Here is an 11,183-nt window from a genome sequence, read left to right on the forward strand (position 1 = left end):
TGAGTCCGTCTCAGATCAGTTTGTTCATGTCCACACGACTAGTAAACAGCATGTGAAGCTCTCAAGTCGAGTCGTCTCGCAGGCCCAGACTCTGTTTCTCTGCACCCATTCCCTGCACAGAGCAGCAGTGGTGTCTCTCAGGAGCCATAAACACACAGTGAATGTTGCGTTATCTCAGAGAACTTTGATCTGGAGCTGTATAAAAAAGACCAAAAAAAAAAAAAACCACATGCTGACAGAGTAGATTGACTGGCTGGCTGTCTCACTTCAGTCCTCAAATTGTGCGCTGTGTGATCAGAGAAGCTATGACAGAGCAGACGAAGAGCTTGACATGACATGAACTTGGACAGGCTTGTGAGCTGAGACGAGTGGAGATCTTCAGCTGGACTGGAGTCAAACTATCCAACAGAGAGAGGAAACAGAGAACAGGGGAACAACAGGAGAGAAACAAAGGCAGATACCCGTAGAGAGAAAAAGGAGAGGAACCGAACAGAAGAAGAAAAAGGGGGGGCGTTGACCTCTTGATCCTGCAAACGTCAACCAGCTACTTGCATCATCATGGACACAGACACCGGCCTCAATCATACAAACAGCTCCTCACAGGTCAGTTATTACATGGGGTCACAAAGCTAATGTAGTGATATAGTTTAATGAAATCAAAGCTACACTAAACTTTTTGTTGATTCCTTTCATCTCCACCCAACCACTGAGAAACTGTCTTTGTCTGCTGCATAAATAATATCGATCATAATGAGGGTACGTTGGTCACAGAGTCCAGTTTTATTGATTATTCCCTCAACAATGGACCACAGTTTGACATCACCTTCAAGAAAATAAAACAATGGCTTTTATATTTGCAGTCAAAGTGTTAGATAACAAAGTAATTTATATTTTATCTGTAAATTAAACAACATTTTAATGAGTGATTCTGAATGAATTTTTCATGAATGCTTAAAATGTGTTTGTCTCTCCATTTATTTGGCTTTAAAGAAACAACTTGGGTTCATTAAGATTAACATCTGTTAACAGTCCACACTAGTTTGTCGAATGTGCAGCTTTAGGTCAAAATGTTCTGGTTTATATTTCTATTTTTCAGTTTTTCCTCACAATGCAAATGAAAATGTTGCTAACCTGTGTTTCCATTTGTCTCTACAATAATGTTGCTGAAGAAGACCAGGGCAGTATATCTAAAAATATCACTGTACACACTATTGTTATTTTAGTTTCATCTGAAGTCTTGATAAATAACAGAGGACACATTTGGTTTCCACAGGAGCAACATCAGCACTTTTACATAACATTTAGAGTATATGTGTACAGTACATTTGTTGTGAGCACATGCTGCGTGTTAAATCGTACATCTTCAATCAATACTTTTTCTTTATTGGAGAGATTTAGGGATTAATTAACGATAACATTAGGCTCGTTTTCAAGTGGACTCTGGACCCACAGAGGTCTCAGCCAACTTTTTCCATGTGCAAACACACAAGCAAGTACACACAGAGATGTACACAAGCTCAAACATTGTCAATCACCATGTGCATATAGTGATCATTAAACACATGAGTCATAAAACCGTAACCTAAAGTAAACTTTTCGATAAAGTGTGACGTAAGACGTGCAGGTGCTACAGCAGCACTGTAACATTTGGGACAGTGTTCTCGCTTTGATTTTAAACAGTGGACATGCAAGTAAAAACAATCAGTATTCAGATACAAGATTAAAATTTCAGATTTTAGTTCATTTTAAGCTTTCATGAATCTAAAGCAAGTGTCTAACTTGAGACACATGAAATTAATGATCCATAAAAAGAGTTTTATCACTCTTAATGATCTTTACATCCACAGATTTTATTGCAGCTTGTCCTCTACAGCCGATACAGATACAGATACAGATAAAACATTTCTATTGAGTCCTCGCCTCTGTGAAACTCTTTGACCTGTCCTCTCTTCTTTAACAGCATCAAGACACAGAGCTGTTCTCGTCTGAAGAGGACAGCAGCCTCTACTTTACCTACAGTGGAGGGTGCAACGAGCTGGAGGTCAACAACCTGCACTATGAGGTAACTAACGAGCAGCCGCTCTGCTCCCATGCACAGTTAGCTTTTACTGGTTTTAACCTCCTCATGTGTGTGTTTGCTGTTTCTGTGCATGTTGTATGTGCCCATTGTGTAAATGTGTGTGTGTGTGTGTGTGTGTGTGTGTGTGTTTCCAGGTGGACACAGCGGCTCAGATCCCCTGGTATGAGAAGTTGTCAGAGTTCAAGTTGCCGTGGGAGATTAAAGGAAACAAGCAGACAGCCATCAACAAGCTCAGCCTCCGAGTCCACAGCGGGCAGATGCTGGCCGTCATCGGCAGCTCAGGTGACACAAACACACACAGCTTTTAAAGGTTGACTCCATCTGCGTTCTTTTGTGGGTTTTTCAAAGGGAAATGCCCACTCAGCTGTTAACAAAAAGCAGTGACGTAGGATAGAGCGCTGATAATAATATTATAGCTGAAAGGGTTAGTTTGGATTTTTTGAAGTGGGGTTGTATGACGTACTTTTATCTATCTATAGTCAGTGTATTACATATGGAAGATGGCTGCCAGCGTGCCACCAGTTTGGAGAAGGGGACGGGAATCTGTAGCTGTAATATCACTCTTTAAAAAGCCACCAGACTCCTTCAACAAAAACAGTAATTTTACCTTGCAGATCACAGGAGTTGCTGGTCTACAGCTGCATCTATTGGTTAGTTTGTTTGTGTGATTGTGTAACTTTGGGATCCATGATTAACATGGGGCTAATATTGAACATCGATAACATACAAAGATGGCACAAAGGGGCACTTTAGGCAGGCTTAGAGGTTTATATGTAGTAGCATCATCATGCAGAATCCTATGTCACATTACAAGGAAAGAAAAGGCCTTGAGAAATAACATTTTGATGCTAAAACACACGTACTTCGACCTGATGTTGCATGTAAAGGATTTGATAAGTAAGAAACTCCCACTCTCAAGCTACAGAATGATATAAAAATATAATAAAAATTAATGGACTTGACCTTTAAGTGTCACTGTTTCTAATCAAGGTAATAAATGAAGCGGCCTCCCTTGATGATGTCATTTGTTCAAGCTGTCAAGCTTGGCTAAGGATCTTTAATTTTGGACGCAAATGTTTGGAAACTAATCAGTGTCCCAAAAGTCGTGTTCACTGGTCAAGAAAAAAATCTGAACTTCATGTGCTACATGCCACCTGAAACTTCTCACTGCTTTACATTTCCACTTTCATTGTGAGTTTTGTTTTGATGCTTAATTTCTGCTCTAAATACGTGATCACTTTCTCCCTCAGGTTGTGGTAAAACATCTTTGCTGGACATAATAACATGCCGCGATGAGGGCGGCACAATGACGTCCGGTCAGGTTCTGATCAACGGGAAGCCTAACACGCCTCAGCTGGTGAAGAAGAGCATCGCTCACGTCCGACAAGATGACCGGCTCCTTCCTCACCTCACCGTCCGCGAAACTCTCGTCTTTGTTGCCAAACTGAGGCTCCCCGCCCACTTCACACAGGCTGAGAGGGACCAGAGGGTGAGAATAAAACAATATCCTGACAGGCACAGACTGAACACAGCATGAGGACACCTTGTAACACAAACACTGACCTTTGACTTCAGGTGTCACACTCTGAATATAATCATCATTTGGTCCAGATGTGGCGGTGGTGTCTGTTTGTTATTCCTCAAAATTAATTAGGCTGAGATACCAAATGATACATGATTATCATTCTTTGTGTTGTGAAACACATACATCTACTGTTTTTGGTCATAGGTGGATGATGTCATCGCAGAGCTGCGGCTGCGACAGTGTGCTCACACCCGGGTGGGAAACGACTATGTGAGGGGAGTCTCTGGAGGCGAGAGGAGGAGAGTCAGTATAGCTGTCCAACTTCTCTGGAACCCTGGTGAGAGAAAAAAACACACAGATAACCTCTGGAACACTGGATTTTCCTTTTTAAATCTGGGATAGGCAGGTTTTATTTTTTGGTGTCCTTGGGGACTGAGAGAACATAAGACTTTGGCACCTCCTCTTGGCTCCGTTTTCAGGCTTTAGAAAATCCAGCCAGACGGGAGACTTTGGCCTATGACAGGTCATTTCAGAGAGAGGGAGTTCCTATTACCTGTTCTACAAATGCAGATGTACGTGCACATCCCTTCAGATAATGTAAGCCTGATTCAAAGGTGAAGAATCCTGCAGAGAGATTTGCTACTTGCAGTGATTGCCTACATACTATAGTTCATCAGTATTTATAACCAAAGACAGCCGATGTTTCAGTACCTCAGTGTCATTTGTCAACTCTGTCTTGCTTTTTATACAACAGTTGATTATTCATATAACCACTGCCGAAAAAAAACGAGATCCCAGCGCTCATTAAAGTCTGTGCACGCTATCACTCCTGTCTGGATCTGTCCCCCTGACACCTGTGGATCACCAACAGTGTTTTTACATTCCAGGTATTTTGATCCTGGATGAACCCACGTCAGGTCTGGACAGCTTCACAGCCCACAACCTGGTGATCACACTGTCCCGCCTGGCCCGTGGAAACCGCCTGGTGCTGCTGTCAGTCCACCAGCCCCGCTCTGATATCTTCCAGCTCTTCGACCTCGTTGTCCTGCTGTCGTCAGGTTCAGCCGTTTACTGCGGAGCTGCTTGTGACATGGTGCCTTACTTCACGGCTCTGGGATACCCCTGCCCGAGATACTGCAACCCCTCCGACTTCTATGGTTAGTGTGTGTGTGGAAAGATGTCAGAACAGATTGAGTGGTGCTTCTTTACAGCAACCAAAAACTTTAAACAGTCAAAAATGTTATCTACATCTGTCCCGCTGATGATAAACAAATGGTGTCAAATGTAACTTATTGTTCTTTATAAGCTTATTTACTTTTTTAGTCTTCATTTTCTTGTGTCTGTGTGTCCAGTTGATCTGATCAGTATAGACCGGCGCAGTCCGGAGCAGGAGGCCAAGTGTTTGGAGCGCTCTGGAGTTCTGGCTGAGCAGTTCTTAGAAAAGGTCCGAGACACAGACGATCACATGTGGAAACCAGCTGGGACCAACACAGCACCAACAACACAACCTGAAAGGTAGCAGTGTGTTTAAGTTTGGCTGTCATTCTTTTGGGAAACTGGGTTTAGTGTTCAAACCCAGACAGTCTGAGCCACTGTTTTCCCACCCGCAGCTCTCAGCAGATCAGCAAAGTAAAAGAAGAAGAAGTAATCACCATTTCCAAGGAAAGAAACAGACTGCCTGGAAGACTGCACCAATTTACCATCCTCATCAGGTAAGAACAACTCAGACAGACATATTACAGCAGCGTTTCTCATCCCTTTTGTCTGTTGTGCCCCCACAACCCTGTCAGATGAGCTCAAGTGATCTCAGATGATCTCTTTTATCTTCCTCCGTAGGTTTGGTCGGTTTTGCATTCATTTTCAAGCATTCATTTGTTACTTTTAATCGTTCACTTTGACTTCTCTGTATAGAACAAACTAGTTTTCATGAGCTCTCAGTTGCAGCAGGTGGTGTTCAGGTATCAAACTGTGCAGTCAGATCATCATAGCTGGTAATTTAGATCAGCCTCACAACGTGTATGCCATTGTGCGTGTTTATCGACCTCCCTCATTTCTTCTTCCCCAGGCGTCACATGTATAATGACTACAGGGACCTGGTCACCTTATTGGTTCACGGCTTCGAGGCCCTCCTCATGTCACTGCTGGTCGGTTGTCTCTACTACGGGGCAGGAGAAGAGCGTCTGTCCATTCAGGACACAGTGGCCCTCCTGTACATGATCGGTGCCCTCACGCCATTTGCTGTGGTGCTGGACGTCATAGCTAAATGTGAGTAATTATAGCTGATTTAGGAGAATTAGATCCAAGGTCACTCTGCAAATCATTCAGGCAGTTAGAGGTTTACTATGCAGGAGTTTCCCTAAAAAAATGTATGGATATATTCAAAATGAATCCTTTAATCAATCCTTTAATAAATGTCACACACAAGTTTAATCTGATCTTATCTAGTATGAGCTGAGTGAAGTTGTGATCAGTGCATTTCACGCTTCCTCTTTAACAGGAGGAACCAGCCAGAGGTGAAATGGTTCAGAACAGTTGGCAAAGTTATTACAAGTTATGAAGAAGTCATCAGACAGATTTGTGTAAGATAGAGTTGGACACGGTGTTCTTGGATCCAGAGTTATGTCACAGTGAAATCACAACAGTTTACAGAGATAGCAGACTCTTTGCAGAGTCTAGCCAGCAGCCATTAAGAGTCGAGTTCACATTAAGTCAAGGTCAAGTGACAACAGAAGTTATAAAACTGATTCCAAGTTGACGTATGACTCCGAGCTGAATACTGTAACACAGAGAGGCTCAAGAAATATAGAAAATCTGTGGAAAAAACCATTGGTACTTCAGTTCGCACAATATCACAATACAAATACTGCATTTATGAAGCTGGAGAGCTTGTGTGAGAAATTGCTACAATGTTAAGGCAGATTTTTTTATTTATTTAACCAGAAAAAAAACCTCGAGATCAAAAATCTGGCTGAGACAGGCAGCAACATAAATTACAGACAGACAACACATAACAAAAATACAACATAAAAATATACAGCCCTAAAACAAGCAATATAAAACACCTAATGAGAATACAACATGGAAAAGCCCAAAAGTGTGTTATATATAAGTGATATATAAGTAGTATATGATATAAGTGAACAATTAAAAGCATAAAACAGAGGCAATCACACATGATTACAGAGACCAGCTAAATTAAACCCTGACATTGGCACATAGATGATTCAATAGTGCTTTGAAACGGCTGAGAGGAACCAATAGCTGCAACTTAAGTTATTCAGTAGAAGATTCCACATGTAAGGAGCTGCATACATAAATGCTCAAATCAGACTAACTTCATGTTGTCTGCAGGTCACACAGAGAGAGCCATGCTTTACCACGAGCTGGAGGACGGCATGTACTCTGTCACTTCATACTTCTTTGCCAAGGTAAACCACAGTGATGAAACTGCATCTCCAGTAGGGGTCAGTCTCGCTCCATGCTGACGTACCAGTACAGCAATGTGGTGTTGGAAAGTGTCTCTCCTTACACTTACATCAGTCAGGATCAGTGTTAAATAGGTGTGTGTGTTCTGTTTATTTGAACATATGCTTCCACATTCAGGTCCTGGGGGAGTTACCTGAGCACTGCGTGTTCACCTTGGTGTACGGCCTGCCCATTTATTGGCTGGCCGGCCTTAACGAAGCTCCGGATCGTTTCCTGCTCAACTTCCTGCTGGTGTGGCTGATGGTCTACTGCAGCCGAGCCATGGCTCTGTTTGTAGCCGCGGCACTTCCCACCCTGCAGACCTCGGCATTCATGGGCAACTCGTTTTTCACTGTCTTCTACTTGACCGGAGGTTTTGTCATCAGCCTTGAGAATATGTGGCTCGGTGAGGAGATTTATTGTTAGGGGAAATAAAAGATGCCAGTCAGTGTGTGGTGTTTTATACCTGTGCGTGTTTTGACTCCACAGTGGCCTCGTGGCTCTCTCACGCCTCCTTCATGCGGTGGGGTTTTGAGGGCATGCTGCAGGTGCAGTTCAGAGGCAACAAGTACCCCGTCACCATCAGGAACATCACCTTTAATGTTGACGGCATACATGTGAGTTAGAAACACATAAAGTTCTGGCTGTGCAGTTTTAGAGTACAAGAGTTCACTTCTACTTATATTAGAGGAAGTTTTTTCACTCCAAAGTATAAATGTTGAAAACTACAGCAAAGAGCGATGATTGTACGTACAAAGTTCTGCACATGGACAAATCATCTCACCCTGTATCCCTCTGTATTTGTCCTTAAGGTGGTGGAGGCCATGAAGATGAACCAGTACCCTCTGTACTCGTGCTACCTGGTCCTGCTGGCAGTTGTTCTGGTCTTCATGGCGCTCTACTACGTGTCCCTAAAATTCATCAAGCAGAAGTCCAGTCAGGACTGGTGAACACATCTGCACCAGTTTGAACCATCAGACCAAACGCTATCTGAAATCAGACGACATCAGAGTCAGGTTTTTACTTAAGCATGTGTTTTTTTCAGCAGTGGAAGGAGGTAGTTTGGGTTCTAGTCGACTGGTTCGACACTGAGCCATGCTTTCCATTGTCACTTTAATACGAGGACAGTTGGCAGTGGGAAAAGTGCTTTGAGGTCATGTGTGTAGGATTTGGTGGCATGTAGCAGTGATGTTGCAGATTGCAGCCAACCAAAATTTCTCCCAAGTGCCAAGTGTGTAGGAGAATTATGGCGGGCAACATGAAAACATGGAAATGCAAGAGCCAGTGGTTTGTCCATTCTGACCTACTGTAGTTACAAAATGGCAGACTACTTGGAAGAGGACCTGCTCCGCATGTAGATATACACGGCTCTTTCTAAGGTAATGAAAACACAGTGACTTTTTATTTTCAGGTGATGAATATTATTAGTTAATGAATCATAAAAACATATTATCATATTAACTCCATCTCTGCCGTTATAGCCCTTTAAATCCCACACACTGGACCTTTAATTTGGGGGAGAAAAGTCACAGTTTTTGAATTCACATTTTTACAATAACATCAGAGACTGCACTGCACTCTTTTAATGGTAGACACATATGAAATAACTCCCCTGGCACCTTGATCGAATGTTTAAGTAACTCTTCTTGACGTATGAAATAATACCCAACAGTTGAAACATGGGGAAAAAGTTTCAAAGGACTTGTTGCAGTACTGCTGTGTGCTGCTGGATGGCAGCAGAGCACTGCACTTACATCAAAGTTAAACTGATGATTTATTTTCTCGTCCTCTCTTCTCCGTCTTGGCAAATGATTAGAGCGCCACTTTGGCAGATATCCATCTGCAGCTTTTGCTTGTTCCATTTTCAATCTTCTTTTTTTTCTATAGCTTTATCTTCTTTTTTTTGTATATGTAAGGTTATTAAGCTTAACAATGTGTGTGCCAGTATAGGGAGCACTGAAAAAAAGGCCTAGTAGAGATTTAGTAAGTCACACTCAGAAAAAAAAGAGCTTGTACTTGTGTCCTCATAGATTGAAGATTATGTAAGCTGTGTGTTTTTGCACTGGTGCAAGAGCCTGATAAATATTTTACTGACGTGGTTTGGGTCCAAATTAGTAAAGTATTAAATCAAATTGCTCCACTTGAGTGTGTTTATTTTTGTCTCTCTGCTTTCCTTTGGCCTGGTCATTCAGTTACATGATAGTTAGTCGTAGCTCTGCAGTTTTATAACAATGTTCTGGTTATTTCAGCAGCACACACAGTGACATCATACAGGGAAAAACATGAGGAAGGAGACACCATAATAAGAAGCTAACAAGTTCCCACAATTTGATCCCTCCATGTCATCTGTGTTCATTTTCATTAAAACAAACTACAACTAATTTAAAAAAAAATTGCAAAACCAAGCCGTGGTTCAAACACAGAAGTCCCGCTGGCCATGTTACTCCTCCTGCGTCTTAATTTGTATCCCAAATAAGCTCTGCCGCCCAGGCTGACCCTCTGACACCAACTAGCACACAATCTTCTTCAGTGTGTGTTATCTAAGGCCGGCCTCAGTCAGGGTCAAGAGCAGCTTGTGTTACATGAAACAGAAATATCCGAGGCCGGGATTGGAGACCACGAAGAGTTCAAAGCAAAGGAGGAGGGCTGCAGATGCAGGTCAGGGGACAGAAGAGAGAAGAGGCTGGGTTAGACTGCATTAAACCATGTCAATAATCTTTAGCAGCTGGGCTGTATGAAAACATTTTACTGTAAAACAAACAAGCAGACGCAGCTATTTGAACTTTAATCTAAAGAGGAGGTCGTGGATGTAGTGTTGGGGTATGTTACATCATTTCTTGGTGAAAAATCAGTGTTTACACCTGATATGGAGCTTTCTCACAGCAGACTCTAACTCTTAAAGTCCAAAGAGCACACTGATTCTCTGTAGTGTGTTCATATTTAAAAAAGTGGCATAAGAAAGTACATGGTTTTTAAGTGTGCTTTTTCTATTTGATCTATTTAAATACCAGGTAAAACTTAACAATATTTAAAGGTCAAAGTTCTCACCATGCATCAGAACAGCTCCTGTCCCTGTTGAATTACTACCAGTGTTGGGAAGTAACTAGTTACATGTAACAGAGGTACACAGTGGTGTACGGTAGTTGTGGCGGCCCTAGTACATACTATTGTGCACATATCGTCTCATCACATGATCAGAGACTTGACATTGGATAATATCGACAAACATATTACCCAGCAACCATCACTGCATATCTATATACAACAAAAAATACCAAAGACAATTTTAATTTTAATAGTATTTTATAGTTTTTTTTGTTGTTGTTTTTTGTTTTTGAATGGGCAGATGATTTAGATTTAGATTTTGTTTTTAATTAAATTAATTAAAATGAATAAAATAAAATTAATTAAATTAGAAAATAAATATATTTCTAATCTGTTATTTACTGAGAAAAACTATGGAATTAATAACAGTTGGTGATTATAAAAGGGTTTATGTTGGAATATATTATTTTTTTAATTAAAAAAGTTTATGTAGAATATAACACTCTAAATTCATCCTTATATAGAAGAAGTTATAATAAAAAGGAGTACTATGATAAACTATAACAATAAAACTATAATAAAAGTTTGACAGTAATCAGTGTTAAGTACTATTGTGAAGTTTAAACTACCTGTGGCACCCAGTTTAAAACATTTGTTAGAAAAGTAATCAAATTTAATAAGATACATTACTTGATGATGACATAATTAAAACCCTTAAATTACTTGTTACATTTTAAACAGGGTACTGTGACTAGTATTCTGAATGGACCACAAGTGACTCGCAAATGAGTCAAGTTTGTAAAAAACAAATTTTATTTTTAGGTACAGTGAATTTCTGGCACAGAGCTTTTATTTTGAAGCGTCGTTTCCTGCTGTAGAGTGAGTGAGTAATGTCATAATGTCAAATGTCATAGTATAGTATGTCATGAAAATGTCATAGTATAGTATGTTATAAAAAATACCATAGTATAGTATAATATAACAAACGTCATAGTATAGTATGTTATTAAAAAAAGTCATAGAATACTATGTTACAGAAAAACGTCATAGTATAGTATGTCACCAAAA

At 40.8% G+C, this 11,183-nt stretch overlaps 1 protein-coding gene across 1 annotated transcript; it reads left to right on the forward strand.

The window, feature by feature from the left end:
- The first annotated feature begins 464 nt into the window (after positions 1 to 464).
- On the forward strand, positions 465 to 9,161 carry abcg8 (ATP-binding cassette, sub-family G (WHITE), member 8). Its single transcript, XM_049600438.1, has 13 exons — positions 465 to 603; positions 1,961 to 2,062; positions 2,215 to 2,362; positions 3,331 to 3,569; positions 3,810 to 3,942; positions 4,493 to 4,762; positions 4,958 to 5,120; positions 5,216 to 5,317; positions 5,671 to 5,870; positions 6,957 to 7,033; positions 7,209 to 7,476; positions 7,560 to 7,687; positions 7,883 to 9,161. Exons 1-13 carry the CDS (start codon positions 559 to 561, stop codon positions 8,018 to 8,020), a joined length of 2,013 nt encoding a protein of 670 aa, XP_049456395.1. The 5' UTR covers positions 465 to 558; the 3' UTR covers positions 8,021 to 9,161.
- The last annotated feature ends 2,022 nt before the right edge of the window (positions 9,162 to 11,183 follow it).

Source organism: Epinephelus fuscoguttatus, linkage group LG16 (genome assembly GCF_011397635.1).
Source record: "Epinephelus fuscoguttatus linkage group LG16, E.fuscoguttatus.final_Chr_v1".
In the NCBI taxonomy this organism is placed as follows: domain Eukaryota; kingdom Metazoa; phylum Chordata; class Actinopteri; order Perciformes; family Serranidae; genus Epinephelus; species Epinephelus fuscoguttatus.